The following is a 23,550-nucleotide window of genomic DNA, read 5'->3' as shown; positions in this document are numbered from 1 at the left end:
CATGGCTAGTGTAGGCAGGGTATCGGTAGCCTGGGAGTTGAGCACACGATCAGAGCATGCGGGGCTGTGGAGTTTGAAAGAAATTGAGTGGGAGGATGGGGAAGAAAGACTGAAGATGTCGGGCAGGCCGGAAGTTAAGTGGGCAGATATGTCTCAAAGGTGGCTATGGATACAGGGTTGATTAAAAAAAAAAAAAGTCAGTTGACTTGCTGTCTGGCCGGAGCCTAGCCTTGGTGATCCTTTCTTCCCAGATGAACACAGCAGACAGAAGCAGACGACACACACAAATCATGTCTCATCAAAGATCTGTTTCTTAGAGACACAAAGACAACAGGATTTGCTGAAACATCCATATGCTTGTTAATTCTTCTTGTTAATACAGATCCCAAGACCCAGAATAATCCAAATGGAAGAGGGGTATGTTTGGGCTTGACTTATTCCAGGGATGTCATAGTTATCTTTGCTTTCTTAACTACAGGTTCAAAGGAAGGATGGTACTTTTTCCCTTCAAATACAGTCCTATTTTAGGTATGTTTCCTCTTGCCATTGAGCTAAACTGACTCTAGGCATACCTGTAAACCAGCATGTCCTCAAACACAAGACAGGCATCCACTGATACCTGAATGTTTTGATGAGTTGGGTAATAGTTTTCAGTCTTAACTACTTTCCTTTTACGTAGCTGAAAAAATGAGATAATCATTCCCACTTCACCCTCAGGGGTAAATAGCTATGAACATTTGAACTGTAATTTGTACGAGTTACAACCTTTCATAATTGTGATAACACAACCCAACACAAACTCCTACGAAGGTCCAGATCTCCTCCTCTTTAATCGGAGGATTTACCCAGGCCTAGGACTATTGGATGGCAGGCGACGAGTGAGCACATAGAGAAGTATTCAGTCTCTTGGTTCTTCCATTGTGCATTTTGTCCTCCTGACTGAAGGCTTTCACTTTGTGCCTCTAAATTGTCCTCTCCCTTCCACTGATTGTTGGATGAGTTTCTGCCTCCCTCTCCCCTCCCCATGGGCAGTGACATCTAAGCACCACAAGTCAGAGCGGAGGAATGGACCTTCAGGCAGCTTCTTAATGGTCACTTAGGTAGAAGATTGCTTGAATCATTGTTTCTCCTTTGGTATGAGGTGGTGGAGGGAGAAAGTCTCTTCCAGATGAAGGAAGAGAGATCAAGTGAGAGATTAGAGGGGGAGAAAAATGCCCAGCAACAGCCACATGCTTGCTTGGAGATAGCCCATTGACAAAGTTGCAAATAGAAACCATTTGAGGTACTTAGAAAAGTAAAGGGTGGCTTCATTACAGTGGAGGGGTTTCCCATGGAACTGAAAGGCTGGGATGTAGGCAGACTTTGAGAGGAACCATGACTGGGGCACCTGGGTGGCTCAGTGGGTTAAGCCTCTGCCTTCAGCTCAGGTCATGATCCCAGGATCCTGGGATCCAGCCCCTCATCAGGCCCTCTGCTCAGCAGGGAGCCTGCTTCCCCTACCCCTTGGCTGCCTCTCTGCCTACTTGTGATCTCTCTCTGTCAAATAAATAAAAATAAAATATTTAAGCACATCCTGTTTCACTCTGGGAAAAACAAGATAAAAAATAGAAAATAGAAAAACAACAATTTAAAAAGCACTTATATTTAAAAAAAAAAAAAAGGTGTCCCTGGGGTGTTCAGTCTTTAAGTGTCTGCCTTGGCTCAGATCATGATCCCAGGGTGCTGGGATTGAGCCCCACATCAGGCTCCCTGCTTGGCAGGAAGACTGCTTCTCCCTCCCCCACTCCCCCTGTTCGTGTTCCCTTTCTCACTGTCTCTGTCAAATAAACAAATAAAATCTTAAAAAAAAAAAAAAAAAAAAAAAGAGAGAGAGAAAACCTGACTGAGGGAAATAAGCCCTATCCCGACTCCTTTTCTGCCTCTTGTCTCTTGTGTTTGTGTCTGCTCTATTTCCTTTCCTCTCTCTCCCTCTCTGTCTTCTCTCTTTCCAGCCCTTTCTCTCCTTCTGGTGCTTATTGTAGTTCTTTACCCTACTCTACATCTCTGTCTACACCAGCTTCCTCTGTTTCTCTGGTGCAGCCAGAAGAAACATGCCCCCTGGATTTACCTGTTACTGGTCCAGCCACCCAAATTCCCAGGGAAATGATTTTGACAAGTCTACCCTTGAACTGATCGATAGGACAGGTGCTAAGTTCACATCACAAGAACATGGCAGAAGGAGCTAGTCCTGTAAGCATTGGGGGGAAAAAGTCACAGAGAGGGAGAACAAGGGATAAGAGATGAATGCCACATGTAATGAATATCTACTGTATACTTTACTTACAATGCATGGCAAACAGTCTTCCTAATTTATGAGTATCATGCCAGTCGCTGAGAGCATTTCTTCTCACTTGAGAACAAGGAAGAGCACTAGGCAGTCAGAAATATTTGTAGACATGTCTCTCATATAATAGAGATCTTTGAGAAATCTGCATCAGCTACACTTAAGTGAAAATGGGATTCTGCTCTTATCACTTCAATTGTGAGAAATTTCTTGGTGATCCGTGTAGTTGCCCACAAGATTAAGTGCTTTATTCTACATTTTTAACAGATGGAGAGCTTTCTTTACTTACTATAATCTTCATGTCATGGAGCCAGATGGGAGTAAGGGAATTGGAAAATAATGATAACATAAAATAAATATCAATTGCTGCTCCTTCTTTTTTTAAAGACTAAAATTTTAATGTCAATTTTGTTCCTTTCTCTGTCATTGATCAAAGTCCTACTTCAATAATGTATATCCTATGGTGAGATATATATACTTCATAGTACAAAGAAAGTAATAGGTGTTCTATAAATTCTTGAGGAAATAAACTGTGTTTTTCCAATACATGCAGTATCACATGACCAACTTTGCCATTTCTTCTCTCATGGAGCCAGCAAATAGGGATGAGATCAATATTTAAGTATTCAGCAATATACATCAGAAGTGCTTTATGGATATTTCTGGAGTATTATGCTTTATTGTCTTTGCAATGCTAGGCTGTGAAAGTTTCTTTTTTTCTTTTTTCAGAATTAGCAGTAGGTGTGGTTCCCTTAGGGAGGTACTAAAAATATTCTGTTCCACATATGGCTTTCTTGGTGTTACTGCAGGTATCTGTGCCTTTGAGAGATGCAACTGACTGCTATTTTGAATATATTCCAAGATCATCTGCCAGAATGTGGGCAATTCATTCTAGAAGCATTTATTAAGCACCCCCTCAGTGCTAAGTGTTGTGTAATTCCAATAAATAAAAAGCTAAAAGAATTGGTTATGGCAAGGAAATGGTTTATCCACTGTTTCTGTTTCTACATGATTCTTCTTCTCTTTCCATAACCATAAGAGTAGTTTTCAAAAAATGGAGATCTGCTCCCATATCTCTTACTTATAGTTGAAGAAAAGATTTTCATGTGCTAGTAACCAGTGCCTTTACTTATTTATTTATTTATTTCCTGGCTTTTAAACTGAGATTCTTACTGTTCCTTCCCAGTGAGAGAAGGAAAGAAATACTTTTAACTGAATTTTTTTTTTAAGGAATATTTGTAAGAATAGAGTAAGTGTTCTGTGTTCAGAGTTGTCTGCAAACCAGGAAGTGGAGGGCAGCCACCATCAGGTGATTTGGTCCCTATAACAACCAAGACTGGTAGCAGACACAGAAAGGGGCTTCTTAAGGGAGAAGCTGCTTTCCCAGAGAACCAAAATGAATGAAGATACCTGTTTAACAGAAACATGGAGGAAGTGGAGATTTCTATTTCCACTGGCTAATACAGTGCTTAAGCTTTTGCAGGAAAGTCCGTATATAACGACAGAATTAGCAATGCCTGGAAACCATGCTGGGCACTCCTTTTCACTTAACAGTCTCTTCTTCATGTAAAAAATGACTCCAGTGTCCATGTAACTGCAGCGCCTAATGAATCTCTGGAAAGAAAGCAGTCTTCATTAAAGCATTTCCGTGAAAACTGAATTCAGCACAACGCAGTGTCCACCTCCAGACTGACCCTTAAGGATCTGACAGATGCAACAATTCCTTATCTGGGATGTACTCGTTTGCTCTCGGATTTTTGCACAGGATACTAACAGCATCTTTTATCACGGGGCTTTAAAGTGTTCTACAGCTACAACTTGCAATCTTCATTTGCAGAAGGAGAATCGGGAAGGAGAAGGGATTCCAGATCCTATTCTTTGCTGCCCTCATTAAGCTCACAGGACTCTGCCCAAGCCATATCTGAGAAGAAAACAGTGACACAGATAACACCGTCCATCTGGGTCACCGCCGCAGCTCCTAGTCATCCATCTGTAGTGACACAAGAGATGCGGGCTGCGAACAGCGATGACTGTTCCACCACCTCGACTCACCTTGATCTCCTCTCTTCTGAACTCCTGCTGTACTCATCCTTAATTCCTCCACAGGGCTCTTCATCATTCACAACTCTGCCCGGTTGCTTACCCATCCCATGTTCATTTATCTCAACCAGCACAGGATTATGAAACATTTGCTGGAAAGAAAGCACTATTCTAAATAAGCAGGCATGTGTGTTTTCTTTTTCATCTTTCTCATGTAAATATTCCCATGTTATTCAAAAAGAAGAAAAGAATTGAAGGAGACTTGATTTCCTATCGCAGTGAGGAAATGCGGAGCCACGGTTCTTAGGAATTCAAACCTAGTAAAGAGGACTTACATGGGGTTCACCCTCCATAGACATCCCAGCTCTTCTCTTTTCCCAGATATATGATTGAGCTGAAATTACCTACCCTCTCTTCAGCTCAATGTGACCATGAGACTTCTTTGGCCAATGAAACATGAATGGAGCTGATACGTATAACTTCCAGGTGAAAATGTTAAGGGTCAATAGGCAGTTCCGTATATTCCTTTGTCCTATCTTAGTGATCATAGAAGTGTATGGCATTGTAGAGCTGCCATGAGCTAGAGTCTTAGACTATCTGCTCTGAGCAGAGCCCCTCTTCCAATCCTCAGTAAGTGAGTAGCATGAATGAGGGAATAAGTTTTCACTGTACTCAATTACTATGATTTTTTTAACAGCTTTATGAAGAGATCATTTACATACCACAAAATTCTCCCATTTAAAATGTACAGTTCCGTGTTTTTTAGGACATTTATAAAACCGTGTAACCATCACCAGAATCTGATTTTAGAACACTTCCATCTGAACAACATCATTTATAAGTTTTCGTCAACGAGAAATCTTGAAAATATCAGGAGTCACTTGTCATTTGTCCTTCATCTTCCCAGCCCTTGGCAGTCACTAATCTGCTTCTATCTCTATCAATTCACCTGTTCTGGCTGTTTAATGTAAGTCGATGTATACAACATGTAATCATTTGTGACTGCTTACTTTCTCTACATGTAAAGTTTTGGAGGTCCATCTAGGTTGCAGTATCTCAATAATGTGTTCCCAGTTATTGCTGAATACATTCTATGTACATACTCCATTTTGTTTGTCCACACATCACGTGGTGGACATTTGGGTTTTCTCCACTTTTTGGGACTTGGGGGGATTTTTCTCCACTTTTTGGGATTTATGAATAATGCTGTTACAGATAGTTATGTGTGGATATCTATTTTTTTTTTCCTTCTGGAATTTCTCTAGGAGTGGAATTCCTGGATCATACCATAATGGTGTTGACCAGTTTGAGGAACTAGCAGAACTATTTTACAAAGGAAATCCACCATCTTACATTCACATCAGCCATGCATGGAAGTTTTTATGTCTTCACATCCTTACCAACAACTGTTACTGTCTGGCATTTTTATTAGAGTCAATTCAAGTGGGTGTGCAGTGGTATCTTATGTGGTTTTGATTTGCATTTTCCTAATGAGTAGTGATGCTGTGCATCCTTTCATGAACTTACTCATCATTTCTACATTTTTTAAGAAAAAGTCTACTAAATTCTTTATCATTTTATAATTGGTATATATGTCTTCTTATTGGGTTTGAAGAGTTCATTATATAACTTATATACAAATTCCTTACTAGATACATAAATTGGAGAGTTTTCATTTTGTTGGTTGTCTTTTTACTTTCCTAATAATGTGTTTGCAAGACAAAGATTTTTAATTTTCATAAAGTGCAATTTTTTTCTTTGTTTGTGCTTTTTGCATTGTATCCATGGAACCACTGCCTAAGCCAAGGTCCCAGAGATTTACTCCTATGACTTCTTGTAAGAGTTTGGTGGTATTATCTCTTATATTTCTATCTATGATCTATCTTAAGTACATTTTTATGCATGGTGTGAGTTAGTGGTCCAAATTCACTATTTTTTTAAAAAAATTTTATTGTGTTATATTAGTCACCATTATACAGTAGTTTTTGATGTAGTGTTCCAATGATTCACTGTTTACATATAAAACACAGTGCTCCATGTAATCCATGCCCTCCTTAATACCCACCATTAGGTTCACCCATCTCCCACCCTCTCCCTTCTAAAACTCCCCCATTTGTTTCCTGGAGTCTATAGTCTTTCATGGTTCATATCCCACTCCGATTTCTCCCCCTTCATTTTTCCCTTCTCCTAATGTCCAAATTCATTATTTTATATGTTTATGTCCAGTTGTCTTGTAGCATTTCTTGAAAAGAATCTTATTTCTCCCAGTGAATTATCTTCGCACCTTTGTTAAAAAGCAGCTGGCCATAAACATAAGGGTTTTATTTCTGATATTTTAATTTTACTCATCCAAATTTGGTCTACATGTGTCTATCTTATGCCAGTACCACACTGTATTTGTTACTATAGCTTTGTACTAGGTTTTGAAATCTGGTAGTATAAGTCCTTCAACCTTATCATCTTGTTTCAAAATTGATTTGGGTAGTCTAGACTTTGCATTTCCATGAATTTTAGGAACAACTTTTCAATCTCTGAAAAAACAGGGCAGGGGGAACCCAGCTGGAATTTACATGGGAATTACATTAAGTCTGCTGATCAATTTGGAAAATATTGCCATCTTAACAATATTGAGTCTTCTAATCTGTGAATATAGGGTGTCTTTTCATTTATTTGGATCTTTGAATTTTTCAATAATGCTTTTTAGTTTTCAGTGTATGGGTCTTGCACTTTGTTGTTACGCTTGTTTGTTTGTTTGTTTGTTTTGAGAGAGCAAAGGCACAAGTGAGAGGAGGGGCAAAGGGAGAGAGAGAGAATCTCAAGGAGCCTCCACACTCAATGCAGAGCGTAAAGGCAGGGATCTATCTCAGCACCCTGCGATCATGACCTGAGCTGAAATCAAGAGTTGGATACTCAACTAACTGAGTCACCCAGGGCCCCTGCTAAGTTTATTTTTAATAAGTTTTAATCTTTGGATACCATTGTGAATGAAATTATTTCTTTAATTTCTTTTTTATAGTGTTCATTGCTAGTGTATAGAAATGCAAATGATTTTTGTATATTGAGCTCGTATTCTGCAAACCTGATTCATTTGTTTATTAGTTCTAATATTTTTGCAGTGGATTCCTTGGGATTGACTACATAGAAGATCATTTTGTCTTCAAATAAAGATAGTTTTGTCTCTTCTTTTCCAATTTCATGACTTTTGCTTCTTTTTCTTGCTTAATTGCCCTGTCTAGAATCTCTAATATGATACTGAAGAAAAGAATCCCTGCAATTCTGACATTGGGTGTTATAGCAATATAATCTTGCATTCAATGCACATATTAGAAGAAAAAAAAATAGAGACAGGTTTCATTTATTTTTTTAAAGATTTTATTTATTTATTTATTTATTTATTTGAGAGGGAAAAAGAGCAGAGGAGTGGACAGAGGGCCAGAGACAGAGAATCCCAAGCAGACTCCCCTCTGAGCAAAGAGCCTGCCATGTGGTTTTATCTCATGATCCATGAGATCATGACCTGAGCCAAAACCAAGAGTCAGACACTTAACTGACTGAGCCATCCAGGAGCCCTGAGATAGATTCCATATAGTTAGCAAAATCAGGAAAGACTTTTGAAAGAATAACCTAGGGAGGCTAAGTCTTAGAAGGATGGATGTGAAGCCATTCAGTATGAAAAAAATACAATATTGAGTTTTCTCCCTTGACTTAGAGTCAATCTGTACAAGACAAGCAGAGAGAAGACAAGAAATAGAAGTTAGGAACAGAATCTTTGGGAAAAGCCATACAGGAGAATTGAGAATGAAGATAGGAAGATCAGTTAGGGGACTCTTAGCAAAAGCCTTGAGAGGAACTAGCAAGTGCCATAACCATAACTCATTAGTGCTTCCTGTCCCAGATCTCTCCTGTGCCCACAGAGCTTCAATAGTACCTAGACTCCATCTCCTCAGGCTTCTAGAACCTCTCAGCTCCAAACTTGACAATATTTACTAGGTACTGAGTATGAATCTGATGGTGAGTCTCATTCCTGTCTCTATTTTTTATCTTGGACCCCAATATCAGGAACAATATGGGTTTTTTTTTCCATTTTCAATTTGCAAGATTGCCTTTGACATTCTGTGATCTTTTCTGCTTTGCCAGAGGCCCAGGAATCAATGTGCCTCACTTATGTTTTTCAAATGGCTCCAGTTCATTCCTCACCTAGATTTTCTCATCTCAGCGAGACGACTTATGGAGTAAAACCCAATGTCCTCAGCTCCTATCTATGGCCCTGCAACCCTTGTCCCCATCCACACAAAAACAAGATGGAAAGGGCCAAAATTCCTCAAATGAAGTTCTGTTAATTGATCGGTTTCTTTGATTTTGTTGTTTACTATACCCTGTGGATATATACTAAGAAATAACAAAGTGCCACATTTTAGAAATCTGGCAGTTTTGGTGTCATGATCTTTTGAATAAAGAATTGTGAGTCAAATTGCTTTTCTTCTAACAATAATTTTCTTCCCTGAGTCCTAGGCAATGTGCTACGTCCTTTAACCTGCTTACCATTCACCACCGCAAAGTAGGGATCTTATGTCCAGTATACAGAAGACGTGGAGACTGAGAGATTTACTAGCTTACAGCCACAACTCATAAGTGTTGGAGCCAGTGCTGGAACCCAGATTTATCAACTTGTCTCCATATCTTATAGCCGACTACCTTTTTTCAGTAGAGTTCATCAAACCCTTTTTAGATTCCCGTTCTTATATTGTTATGACACTCCTTTTCCCTGCAATCCTTTTTCCTAGAGTGCCAACCAGTGTCTTTTCAAGTGTGTACTTGTCTTAAAAGGTTTGTTTGTATTTAAGAGCCCTCTAAACTGATTGATGGTCCATCTATTAGGGTCTTACCCACACAGGCACCATCTTTTTGGAGTCCCATGTTAGATTGGATTTCCTGAGAACAGGGGTGTCCCCAGGGCAAAGAAGGAATTCACAAATGATGCATATATAAACAAAGAAGCAAAATGCGTGAATTTATGAATGCACAAGTTTAATAGCTCCTTCTTGCAACTGGCATTGCACTCTTTAGAGTCAATGTCACCCTTTTCAGGAAGAGCACAGAGCCCAGCATGGGAACTAAATCCCAGCTTCATCACTTAGAAGTTCTGTGAAGATGGATGCATTACTTAACCTTTCTAAGCAACAGATTTCTCATTTGTAAGATGAATAATAATCATAGGGCATATGGAAGGCCATATGAGATAATGAAGGTAATGAATGCAATATAGAGTAAACATTCATTTAACATTGTTTTCCTTCCCTTCTCTTCCCTTTCCTGTAAGAGGAATTTTACAACCTTAGTTTCCTTGTCTTGAACTAGTTCTCTTTTGCCTGTATGAGTTTCTTGGTATGCTACCTAGCATCTAGGAATAAAATGTATCAGTGTTTGAAATTCAGATTCTGAAGCCAGACTGCCTGCATTAAAATTCAGGTCTCTTCATATCCCACCTGTGTGATTTAGGCAAGAACTTGATGTTACCTTGCCTCAGTTTCAGTCTGGAAAATGGGAATCATAATAATTTTTCCTAGGGATGCTGGTTTAGAATTAAGCACTATCTATAATTCCCATAAAATCATATTATTGTTGTTGTTAGTTGGAATAATAATAATAATACCATACATCAGGCACTTAAGTAAAAGATGTCTGCAATGCTCTTCTTGGAGGAAGGATTCTAACTGAATCTCTACCTACTTCCTTTGCTGCTTCTCTCCACCTCCTGGATGTTTAATACTGGACATCACAAGTGCTAATTGTCTATCTAAACTCTCTGGGTTGCCTGCTCCTGGAAATTGCCCCCAAGTACTTGCAATATCCTGAAGTAATTCTGCCTCAACTTTAAGATTTATTCATTTCTAACCCATTTTGAGATTATATAGAGTTCTACTCTTCTTTTTTTTTTTTTTAAAGATTTTATTTATTTATTTGTAAGAGAGAGAGAGTGAGAGCGAGCACAGGCAGACAGAGTGGAAGGCAGAGTCAGAGGGAGAAGCAGGCTCTCTGCGGAGCAAGGAGCCCGATGTGGGACTCGATCCCAGGACGCTGGGATCATGACCTGAGCCGAAGGCAGCTGCTTAACCAACTGAGCCACCCAGGCGTCCCTAGAGTTCTACTCTTCTGAAATGAAGTGGTCCCTAGATCCCTGAGTGGTGTGTGTGTGTGTGTGTGTGTGTGTGTGTGTGTGTGTTCATGTGTGTATGAAACCTCTCATCTCTGCTATCATAGGTTTTCTGATTTCTTTGCTGGGAGCAGTCATTTCTTATTTCCAGACAGCAGCCCTTTCTCTTGTAAGACACTGTCTCTAATCTGCTGTGGTTTTGCCAACCAGGAAAATACGACTCGTTTGAATGTTGTATATAGTAAATGTGAAGAGACCCTGACAGAGAGCCTCTGGGGATCTCCCATGAGTCAAGTGAGTGTCAGTGTGTTAACATTGTAACATATTGTCTGGATGCTTGGAGAATTTTCTTTAGCTCCCTTTCTGATTTTCCGTTATGGCCCAGGAGGGGTGAGGTTTGCCAGAGGTGAGCCTATGAGAGGTGGAGCATGATAATTCTAATTTTCTTATTAGGAATGCAAAAAGCATTATCCATAGCATCTTATCCATAGCAACCAAATTCTCCAGGCTATGGAAGAGCGGAGGAAGTGTGCTATCCATTTGCTGTTTTGAGGCGGGTGAATGTTTGATACTGTAACCCCTAAACCTCTTTCTAGTGTTTAGAGAATTCTACAGCCTAAGTCTAGATGCAGGATAGAAAGTATCTCTTCCTGTGTTCCTGGCCCCAGAAGTTGGTGTAAAGAATTGTCCAGGGCAATAGTGATGGCAATGTCTACTACCCAATGGCAATGGAGCCATTGTTGTATCTGGCAAATGGTACTGTGGTAGCAGGGGTGGAAATGTTCTTCAAGGTGTTTGTTCCCGGGGCACCATAGGTATGGATCTGCTTCCATATTCCAAACCTGGTTGTCTAGTCCTCCCACAATACGGTTACTATGCAATAACTTTCCAGTAAATTGCTTGCATGCATAAGCCGATCAGTACCAGTTGCTTGGGTTTTTCTCATCCAAGAACCCTGTGTCCAACATATGGGTGATTTCTTATTTTTCTATCTAAATCATATATAAAGCAAACCCTTGATTTCAAACCATTGTTTAGCTATATATTGGATTATGGTCAGTAAATATAACTGTTACATTCTTATTAACCCAATTATGATGAGAAAACATCAAAACTCTATTTTGACTTCCACTTCCTATTTAGTTTTACTTGTCTGAGTACCTGAGAACCTAGCAAGTAGTGTTTAAAAGTCACTTTTCCCTCTACATTTTCCTCTACAAGTTTTATGGTATTAAGTCTTATATTTAAATCATTAATCCGTTTTGATTGGTTTCAGTGTATGGCATAAGATAAAGAACAAATTTCATTTTTGCACATGGATATCTAGTTGTTGTTGTTGTTGTTTAATATTTATTGAAGAGCATCTTTCCCCCTTTTGTCTCCTTGGCACCCTTGTTGAAAATTAGTTGACCGTATATGCATGTATTTCTTTCTGGGTTCTCTATTCTGTTCTATTGATTGGTTTTTATGCCAGTACCATACTGTTTACATTACCATAGCTTTGCAACATTATTTGAAATCAGGAAGTATGATACTTCCAACTTTGTTCTTCTTGCTCAAGAACACGTTGGCCACTTGGGGTCTTTTGTGGTTCTATATCAATTTAGGATTCTTTTTTCTGTTAGTCTTGGCAATGAGTTTTTTTTGGATATGATTCCAAAAACATAGACAACAAAAGCAAAAATAAATGAGTGAGGTTACAAACTAAAGAGCTTCTGTAAAACAAAGGAAACCACCAATAAACTTATAGACTAGGAGCAAACATTTGTAAGGTGTATATCTAATAAGGGCTTAATAATCAAAATATAAAAAGAACTCATACAACTTAAAAGCAGATAAATAAATAAATAGTCCAATTAAAATATGGGCAAAGGAACTGAATAGATATTTCTCCAAAGAAGACATACAAATGGCCAACAGGTATATGAAAAGAGGCCCAATACCACTAATCATCAGGGAAACACAAATCAAAACTATAAGGAGATATCCCCTGACACCTATTAGAAAAGTTGTTATTTAAAAACAAAAGATAACAAGTGTTGGCAAGGATGTAGGGGGAAAAAATACTTGTACACTGTTGGTGGGAATGGATATTGGTACAGCTTTTATGGAAAACAATACGGAAGTTTCTCAAAAAGTTAATAATAGTGTGATTAAATGATCCAGCAATCCTCTTTTTGGGTATATATCCAAGGAATTAAAATCAGGATCCCATGTTTATTATAGCACTATTCACAATAAGCAAGATATGGAAACAACCTAAATGTTCATTAATGGGTGAATGAAGAAAATGCTATATTTACACATACCGGAATATTGTTATGCCCGAGTTTTCGCGTCCAAGAGACCACCAAAGAGCCAAGCACCAATGCAATCACACGAGGTTTTATTTGACAAGCTTAAGCTGGGGCCCAAGTATACCGGATGCAGCGGAGTAGGGACTTGGATCCTGAGCCAGATTACAGTCAGAGTTTTTAAAGGCAGAGTAGGGGTGGACTCAGCGGTGGGTGAGGACAAAGGGGGTTAAGGATGATGTAAGTCTCTAAGGAATTTTGGAAGCGGAGGTCTCCAGGACCTTGAGGGGCTAGCTATTGTCTGGGGAATAGGTTATTCATTACCAATAATAAAAATCTTCTGGTGAGACCCTTTAGATGTATATCCATGGGTCATATGCTTGGGAATGATCGCTGACAATATCTTGGAGGTTTAGAGATAAAGCTTCACATTTCTCCTATCAAGTGTCCTTGTTAGTGAGATTTAGGTTAGGAGAAATTTAACTTTATTTAGGGCTTGAGGAACTGAGTTATTTGCCTCTGGAAATTGTGCTATTGTTAAGATAGTTTCTTTGTTGTAAATCTCTAGGACATTGGTAAACCAAGGGAGACTCCAGTCTTGCAGAATTGTGCTCTCTGCAAGTTAACTATTTGCTTTTCCCCCAGGGCAGCCAGGGGTGGCTGAGAAATGTCACACATACAACTGAGGGGAGGGGAGTGGGTGGAGAGGGGGTGCAAGGTGCCAGCCTCCTCTTTGCCAAGATGGCTGTAGTTACCTCAGGGCTAGACTCGAGGTGGGTACAGCCTTGTTTTTCTTGGCCTCCACAATATTATATTCAGAAAGAAAAGAAAAGAAAAGAAAAGAAAGAAAGAAAGAAAGAAAGAAAGAAAGAAAGAAAGAAAGAAGAAAGAAAGAAAGAAATCCTACCATTTGCAACAACAAGGATGGACCTGGAAGACATTGTATTGCATTAAATAAGCCAGACACAGAAAGACAAATGAAGCATCATCTCACTTCTATATGGAATCTAAAATAGTGAAACTCAGAGAAAGAACATAGGAGAGAGTACATACATACATTCACACATAGAGTAGATACAAAGAGAGAGTACAATGGTGTGTTTACCAGGGGCTAGGAGAAGGGGGAAAGGGAGGGTACAAAATTTCAATTATGCAAGATAAGTAAGTTTTGGAGATCTACTATATGACATAGTGCCCACAACTAGCAATACTGTATTATATGCTTAACATTTGCTGTGAGTGTAGATCTTAAGTTGTTTTTACCACAAAATCATCATCATCATCATCATCATCATCATCATAGAGGGGGCAGGCTGAAAACTTGGGAGGTGACGGATAGATCTATGCTTTTGACGGTGGTGATAGTTTAATGGTATATACTTTTATACATACCCCCAAATACACTGAGTTGTACACATCAAATATATAGAGCATTTTACATGTCAATCATACTTTAGTAAAATGTTTTTAAAAATCACTTTTTAATGAAAAGAGAATTATAGAAAGACTGTTTCTAAGGAACAGTCAGTTTAGGGAAATACCTACGCTGTCCTCACTCACACAAAGTACATCAGAATTATTTTTTGATAGTGGAACCAAAAGGAATTGAGATAATTTTCTGATACTTCTTAGACAATCTTCCACAATTTGGCATTAGTATTTGTGCTGAGGTATGGTAACTTCTTAAAACCGGGGGGAGATCTATAGTCAAATACAAACTCAAAATGAACACAATTACTTTGCTGTCCACTAACACCTAAAAAGATTTTTCAAAAAAGAGTTGGACAGTCCTCCCATGACCTAAAGCCTGAGATGTGGGTTGATCATATCCCAACATGAGTATTAGATACCAAAGATATGTGTGCAGGGGAGGGGAGGGTAGGAAGGGGATATTCATGATGTTGAGAGAGAACCAGAGATGAAGTGTGGAAAAATAATAATGTCCTTTTCCTAAGGGCATTTCCAATTCTAAGTTCCAGTTTTCCCTGAGATTCAATTCCATTTCTACCCTTGCATTCTGTGTAAGATCCTATATTATAAATAAATAAAAATAAAATTCTAGGGGTGGCTGGGTGGCTCAGTGGGTTAAAGCCTCTGCCTTTAGCTTAGGTCCTGGGATCAAGCCCCACACTGGGCTCTCTGCTCAGCAGGGAGCCTGCTTCCCCCTCTCTCTGCCTGCCTCTCCACCTACTTGTGATCTCTGTCAAATAAATAGATAAAATCTTTTAAAAAAAATTCTATATTCTTTAAAGAAATTACTTATTGGTTTCAATTATTTACCACCAAGAAATTTTGTCTAATATAGGGATGTCTGTGCTGTTCAGTCAATTAAGCATCCAACTCTTGGTTTCAGCTCAGTTCATGATCTCAGGGTGGTGAGATTGAGACCCACCTTGGGCTCTGGCACTCAGCAGGGTGTCTGCTTGAGATTCTCTCCCTCTCCCTCTGCCCCTCCCCCATGCACATGTGTGTGTGCACTTGGGTGAGCTCTCTCTAAGTAAATAAATAAAATCTTAAGAAATTTTGTCTAATGTAGAATTAGATCTGTATTTAGTGTCTTTTAGAAATGTTATATACAGTTATATTTTTATAATAAAAATATATCTTATAAATATAAACAAAAAGGTAAATATAAGAGACATATTTCTACACTATATTTGAGAGGAAGAAAAAAATAAGTCCCCTAAATTTTAAATTTGCTCCAAATGCTCCAAATCATTGCTGAATGATCTTCCCATACTTTCCAAGAAGTGACAGGAGTTCAGAATTTAAAACCTGTGTTTGCATCACTTGATTTGTAAATGTTTCTCAAAACCTCAAAGCAATCATAAATAGCTGCCTATTCTTTACCCTGAAATAAACATAAATAACCTGTCCACTTCTGTCTATTGTTTTCTAAATTTAGACAATAGGATCATTTATATTATGTATTGATCAGTGACCTAAGAAGGTGCCTGGGGCAACTCTGTAACTAACTCAGGCTAAAGGACTGTGATGGGGCCATTATTTTGTGAAGTAAATTTTATTAAATAACAAATATACAGGAGAACTGCAACAATAGAGAGGAAAGGGGCAAAGGCAAACCATAGTATTTTTTTTAGAAAATAGAATCTGTAAAATCATATTTAAAGAGACTATGTTAGAATTATTATTTTCAATTTTTACAAGGAAAATATGCGTGGGGGGAGGATACCTTACTCATTAAAGTTTTTTGTGAATAAAAGAAAAATCAGCACACATTCAAGCTTAATACTATTCAAGTATGAGCATTTAAATAATGAGGGGATTGACCTAGACAATAATTTAAGATATTTGGGTCACGTCAGTATGAAATGCTATGAAGAGCATATTCTTCTTGGCTTATTCATGTGGCTTTAGTGTTGCATGCTAGAAAGACCCCATCTAATGTAACAGGAAGAGAGATCTGGTTCACATTCTAGCTTTGCCATTTACTAGGTATCTGAATTTGGACAAATTATTTAAACTCTGAGTCTCTTGTAACCCATCTACAAAACTGGGATGTTAATGAAATTAAAGGATATGGAACTTAGCTTTTGCTCAACAAAAAATATAGAAACCAATGTAAATAGGCAATGTAACTAACATTGTAATCCAAAGAGTGTTTATCCCCTATAATATCTGGCTTGCCTAACAACCAGTGTAAATTTTGTAGAGAGGTACAAGTGATGTCCATCAGTTTGGCCAAATTGATCCTGGGTTGGGATCTTGTTATACTTTGGTAGCCATGAGATACATGAGATACATGAGATAATTAAATCCATGGTCTGGTGTTCAGAGATTTAGTTTTAATACTGGTTCTGCCATCCACCAACTGAATGAACTTGGACATGCCACTAAAATCCACTAAAATCTCTTGCTCTGCTTTTTCATATTAAAAAAAAAAAAAAAAGTGTGGGCAGGGGAACTGTAGTTAATGCAGAACCTGCCTCTCAGGGTTAGAATCAAAATGAGTTAAAATGTATGAAAGAGCTTTCTAAAATTCTCCAAACAAGTATCAGATGAAGGAATAAGAGAGAAGATCTGTAAAGGTACTATGTTTAAGATCAATGTGATGAGGAGGAAAATATTTGACAATCATAAAATGAAAATAAAACATCTGACTTAGAAGTATGAATTAATCGACAATATTTTATTAAGCAAGTTACCTTACTTTCTTCTACTTTGTGTGGTATGAATAGTGCTTGCAAAACAATATGAGTGTTTAGAAAGTTGTAAGAAGCAGACTGATCAAAAAATACCTTAAACAGATTTGGAAGGGGGTGGATATAAAGTTAGAATTTCTGAGTCATGAAAACATCAGATAGCAATTGCAGAAAGGTGTAACTTTATTTAAAAGCAAGCTGCTGTGAATTCTCATGCCACAGACACCTCCGAGTCAACAGTCTCTGTTGGCAAATTGTTATGCTGACAAATTCTCACATACACCCAAAATTTCCATTTTGTAAACAAGTAAGTGGGTTCCTCATGGTTCAGCTTCTATCCTGAGCTGGAACCTTGGAAAGCAGAGTCCTCGTTTGAATGGACCTGTATCTTCCATTCCTCACATTAGCAAAACAGATTCAAACATTGATCATCCAAATCCAAGAGCCACCTTGAACCCTGATGTAACATTAAATTTGATATTCTTTTTCAATCTGGGAAACATGAAAACACATCATTGGCTTCCTTGGCTAGATTTCCTGAGATAGTTAGAATAGTGTGGTGTGATAAGTTGGTCATTTTTATAACCCTGGGACTCTGTTTCCACTTCTATCCACATGGACAAATATAGAACACTGATCCAGAAGAATCTGGAATATTTGATATATAGAAAACCGAGTACACATATAGGTAAATACAGGGTGAGTGATGGCTCTTCCTTCTGCTGGGTCACAAGGGTACTGGTTGTGTGCTCTATGATCACCACACTGTCATCTAAGCAGGATGAAATAGCTAAGTGACACAGCCATTTGCATGAGTGAAAAACCACCACCATCGCAGGGGAGGGGAGTAGGTGAGGTATATTTGCATAACGTGCACTTTGGACAGGACAATCTGCACGTACATCACAAAAGGTGATATACGCACATCATAAAAGATATGCAAGTGACAGCAGTGGAGATATCAGACATCAAGTGGAGATATCAGAGGTGTTGGGCCCTGGCCCCAGTTATTGTGGCATTGAAAGAAGCTAACACAGTGCCTAGCTTATGGGCATTCAGTATATCAATATATTAGACTAAGTTTCCTTCCTCCTGTTTCATAAAACTACTTTTCTCCAGGGGAGCTGGATTCCAAGAACCACACCGTTTGTCCTGGCTCTGTGAGTATGAAGAACCTAACCATGATTGCACCTCTGAATAGCCCTGTTTTTTTATCAGCATCGGGACCATCATTTCATAAAGATCAGATGCCCTTCTGTAGTTCTCCATCCTGCTCACTGGAATGAGTAGGAGGATGGGAGAGGGAAATATCTGCACTTGATCACAAGCTCAGTACCAAGCCATGTACTTTTATCTTCCAATTTCCAGATACTTGAAACTGTCCAGACAACTGTGAGGATGACATGGGTTTACCTGTGGCCTTATTAGGAAACAACAGAACCCAGAGAAAACAGGAATTTGGAAGGCTTTGTCATCCTGTCAACATCCTGTAAGTTGGAAGACTCTAGTCCTGTGTGATGTTGTAGACACAGACCTTCTCCCCGATATAGAAAGCAGCCTTCCACACCTGTGAACAGGGACCTGAAGATCTATTTTCTGGGTCACTAAAGACGGCAGCCAGGGCCAGACCCAGGCAAAATTAAGAAAACAGAAGAGGTTTGTTGCCAAGAGTGTGGAGATAACAGCCACAGTACCTGGATCCCCAATCCAGCATTAATTAGTTATATAACCTTGAACAAACACCTTCTCTTTTTTGAGTCTTGGTTTTCTTCTGTGTAAAATGGGAGTAGTAATAACATATTCAATATTTGATAAAAAGGAGAAAATGTAAAGTATTTTAAACAAATATATAAAAACAGAATAGTCTCTAGGCTTTAAGTCAGGGCCCAGGTTCCACATTCAAGCCAGCTCCTCCCTTTCTACTTCCAGTTTCTTTCCTTTTCTCCCCCCCCCAAACTGGTTGAGCCAATAGTGCCTCAGGGTGGGAAATAAATCTAGTTAATTCCTAATAAAGTGTTAGTGCCATGGTTGACACTTCCCTTATGCCACTTTCATGCTAATGAATGAATCTCTGGTTTTAGAATATCAGATGTTAGCAAGAGACGGAATGCCTCGAAGAAGGTAAGAGAAGGATGTCTGTGTGTGTGTGTGTGCGCGTGCACGTGTGTGTGTGTGCATGTGTGTGCGTGTGCACGTACGCCCCCACGGATGTGTGGAGAAGGCAGGGACTGATCAGGTGCCTTTAGGTAGAAACCTCCCTGACAACCAAAGACAGCATTTGGCTCTACCTGTGCAAAGCTCTCTGTGCAGGGAGCCCTTTAAAACACCGCCCAACAGAAAATGTGAAATTCTCTCTCCTCTGCATCCTTGGTCTGCAGTGACACTGGCAGATGCTAAACTTCGGCCTGTCTAGAACAGTTAATTAGGTTATAGAGGCTGCCAAAAATCCCAAAGTCATCCTAAGAAAGTGCAACACTTGGAGATGTAAAGCAAAGGTCAGGAGACACAAACACCGAATGTGATTTTTAAGAAAGAAACCACCAAACAAGTGGGGGCGGGGGGGGGGGGGGGCGGAGAGAACACTGAAGGAAGCAAGTCCCTTACAATCTGGCAACTTCTTATCAGTTTCCTATAAACATTGAGGTTAGACATAATGTGGTCCTGGCTTTCTATTCAGTAATAAATACTGTGTATTTATAAAGGCAGATACTGTATATTCATAACTGTTCCAGGACACACTCAGTCCCTACTTCCTGGGACATCAGGAAATCTTTCAGAGATCTCCTTCCGGCTGGAGAATGGTCCCACCTGGGAGTAATAGGCAGGAGAGGGGAAGGAGAGTATTTGCTAAATGGAATCAGTTGAACAAGTGCCTGGGTATGTTCAAGGCTGCTTTATTGGTTGCATCAAATTATTACAGAGTAAGAACTGTTGACTGCCCCCTGGTTCTCAGTAGCAGAGAGGCAGCGTTTAAAACCCAGAGACCCAATTCTTCCAAAAGGTTATCCCAGAAAGCATGTGCTGAGCATGGGGTGGGGTCAGAAAATAAACAGCAGTGCGTGCGACTTCACTGCCACCAGCAGGACCTAGGAGAAATGCAGGCCAGGTGGAGGTCAGGAGCTGCCTCCAACAGAAGCCCCAGGTGGGAAGAGAAAACTTGGAACTGAGCTGCCTTCATCCTGTGCCCAGCCACTCCCTTTCCAATGTCAAAGATTAGGAGAAGCTGTTCTTCCTTTATGGAAGACAGGAGTTCCTGCCCCAAAGCTCAGAACCAGAAGTTTGGGGACCAAACCCCAATTAAGGATCCAAACACACCTTCCTCCCTTCCCCCAGTCCACAGTACATCACACTTTTATCCTAGGAGGTCTTCCTTCCTGTCTTGGACTTTGCAGTATTTCAGCAGGTGCAGCGAGTGTGGAACAGAGATGGCAATTTTATGGCTGGGTCCCTCCGCGTCTCGCGTCACCCTGGCGGTGGACCAGACCCCTAGCTCTCCCACCCCAACTCCAGGTAACACAGTCCTGGCGTCCGCTCTGGCCCCTTCGGGTCAGCGCCAGGTGGAGCCGACTCACTGTATAAACGGACTTGGAAAAGCAAGGCCAACTCTGATCTCTCGCACCCCGTCGCACCCCGCCGCAACCCGTGGCCACCTGCGCTTTGCGGGACCTTGCGCGGAGCGGCGCTCCCTGGAGCCCCAAAGGCCTGCCGGTGCTGCGCGCACCGGGAGGCCCGGGGCTGCTGGAGCTGCGGGACTGGCGGAGTGGCCCGGGAATGCTCCAGGGCGGGGGCAGGAAGGACCCCTCTGGAGCCTAGAGACCTCAGGCAGGCTTCCCGCGGAGCTCCGCTCTTGGAAAGGTTCCGCGATCGCGCGGCGAGGAACACGTGAGCAGCGCGGATTCGCTATAAAAACCCCCGCTCGGCTGAGCGTGATCTAGCGGGGCGGCAGCACTCAGCCACCTGCGCTGCCACAGGCCGGGCGACGGCGACGCTCCCTCCAGGACGCTCAGAACGGTCCCGAGTTTGATGCCTCGGACCCTCGGGGGCCGGGCTCAGTGCCTGCGACTAACTTTGAGGCCGGGATTGCCCTCACGTAGGAAGAGAGGCGCCGACGCCGGTAGGCGTGCATTCCCGAAAATGCTCAGGGCTTGTCTGACCTTTAGGAGAGTTGGAGGCGTCGGAGGGATCGCGGGCTAGTTGAGCGCCCGGGATCGTCCTCGGAGAAGCCCGGAAGCCCATGGGCAGCCAGAGGCCCCCGCGCCCCCGCCCCCGCCGCCCTTTAAGCCGCGGGTGAGCCGTGCGCGCTGCGGAGTAGGTTCCCATAAAGTCGGGACGCCTTTCACAGATAAAGTTTGGTCGGCTCTCTTGCACCCGGCCCCCGCCGCCTCGGCGACCCCTCTCCCCGCGGCAGGCGCGGGCGAGGAGATGGCCGCGGGCTGGGCGGCCGGCGCGGGCCCTTCCCGGCGCAAAGGGGCGCCGCGCGTGTAGCTACCGCCACGCTGACCTCCCACGGGCTGCTGTGCTGAGCCCCCGCGGCGGGCGAAGGCGGACGCCCGGAGGGCCGGGAGGCGGCGGCGTCAGCTGCCCGAGGGTCCGTATGGCCGCTCCCCACCGGCCGGTAGTGTTCGCCACGGAGCTCGCCGGAGGCGCCTCGGGCTCGGGGCTGCTGTGAGCCGCGCCGCCTGCGGGGACCGACCTAGCTGTTCCGCGGAGCCGCGGGCAGGAAACAAGAACCAGGAGGCGGCGGCGGCTCTTCCTCCCAGAGGGCGATGTGGCCGGCAGGTGCGGGCACCAGACTGCCCTGTCCCCGGGACTCTGCGCTCCGGCGGGCGGCTTTCTCTGGGAACCTCACCGCCCTGCCTTCTCACCTCGTGCCCGCCGGCCGAAGCGTCCGGGTCTTCATCAGCGCCAACCCCGAAGGTAAGTCCGTCGCTCGGATTTGTCCGTCAGTCCTGCCCGTCCGCGCGCCGGGAGCCCGAGTGTGCCCGCAGCACAGCCGGGTGCGCCGTGCGTGCCCCGCTCTCCCTTCCCCGGGCTGAAGCCGTGGCTGCCCTGAGCGCGTGGGAATTTCATTTGAATCGCTTGTATTCTCCCCTTGCTCAGTTCCTCTGCCCGCTGACGTCCCCTAGGACACCCGGTCTCGCGCCCCCGGCCCGGAACCCAATCTCGTGCCCTCCCGCCCGGGGACTCCTTCGGGTCGAGTAAGGAATGTCCGAGGCGGTAGCAGATGCTTCTCGAAGCTCCCATCCTGCCACTACTGCCACCCTTCCTTTTAGAGGGTTTCTCCGGGGTTCCCGCAAACGCAGATAGTAGTTACCCCTGGCTCCCCGCTCGGCTGCAGGCTCCTGAATGAGGGTTCGATCCTTTGCTACTTGTGCCCGCCCAGGCGAAGGGAGCCTGGGGTTCCCTGAAGACTCGCCGGTGGCGAGTGCGGTCGTGCCTTTTGCTTTGGAGGGCAGAGGATTCCTTTGCAAACCGAAGGCCAGAGGGGGTTGAGCGGAAACACGCGGTGCCGCCCGGGATGGATGGGCGCCCGCACTGTCGGGCGCTGGCATTTGGGTTGAGCTCATCTCCACATTTGGACACCGGGCTTGATCTCCAGGTCCAGAGCCTGGCCTACTCAGTCGTGTTCCTGCTCAAGGCTGGGCACCTGGGAGGCGTAAAACGCAAACTTGTTGATCTATTGCATTCACAAATCACAGCGGCTGGGCGCTGGATGAGTCGATTCGTTTCTTTTCTCCTTTCTTTCCTTTTCTTTTCCTTTTCTTTTCTTTAATTTTCTTTTATTTAGTTTTCTTTTCTCCTCAATACTGCCTTTGAGTTCTAGGTCCTGAATGTTAACCTTCGTTACTAGTAAGGGAAAGCAGGATGCATTTGACTTTAGCTGGATAAAACTGCAGGGATTGCCCTTTTCTAGAAAAAGTAAATGTTCGGCCAAAAGATAAGTTTGTAGACTTTTTTTATGGGCTCTTACAAGCCTTGAGTCTGACAAAAAAGTAAAAGGAAAAGTTAACAATCATTGGATAATGTAGTTTGAAACCCCAAGACCAGTTGCTTATTTAGAGAGGACTGACAGAAATAACTTTCTAAAATAATTGTAAAAAAAGAAAAAGCAGAAATCTCAGGTAAAGTTTGCGTTATGTCAAGAGGATTGAGGAAAGAAAGAGGTAACTCACAGTGATTAGTAATAGAAGGAATGTATACTTTCGAGATAGGGGCATGACCTATAACGTTTACAACTCACTTTCATAGAATTTAATACTTTAAGGAGACATTTAAGAAACTATTGTGCAATCTTTTAAAATCCTTTTAAAATCTCAGATATGTCTTCCAGGATTTTAACTTAAACCTGAATAAAGAAAACCGTGGAGATATGCAACCTATTTAAAAGTTTGGGGATATATGCAACTTAAGTGTTCAGTGTTTTGTTATTTTTAATGCTGCTTAAACGTTTTTTAAGTGATTGAGAGAATTGTGTTAGAAAATGTTTAGGCTTAAAATTTTCAATTCTTCTAAGCTTAAATGAAATCTCGTGAGTAGTGTTTAAGTCGGCTGATGTAGAACCAGCTAAAATGACTG

The 23,550-nt window shown here is 41.9% G+C and overlaps 1 protein-coding gene across 1 annotated transcript in view; it reads left to right on the top strand.

Annotated features, from left to right (window-relative positions):
- The first annotated feature begins 20,711 nt into the window (after window positions 1–20,711).
- NWD2 (NACHT and WD repeat domain containing 2) overlaps window positions 20,712–23,550 on the top strand; it is a 187,966-nt gene continuing 185,127 nt past the window's right edge. Inside the window, exon 1 of the mRNA XM_059163814.1 lies at window positions 20,712–21,891. Coding sequence (XP_059019797.1) covers window positions 21,741–21,891 — 151 coding nt within the window. The 5' untranslated portion in view covers window positions 20,712–21,740. The remainder of the gene's footprint in view (window positions 21,892–23,550) is intronic.

The sequence above is a fragment of the Mustela lutreola genome, chromosome 1 (genome assembly GCF_030435805.1).
Source record: "Mustela lutreola isolate mMusLut2 chromosome 1, mMusLut2.pri, whole genome shotgun sequence".
Classification (NCBI taxonomy): domain Eukaryota; kingdom Metazoa; phylum Chordata; class Mammalia; order Carnivora; family Mustelidae; genus Mustela; species Mustela lutreola.
This window is presented reverse-complemented; position numbering and strand designations above follow the sequence as displayed.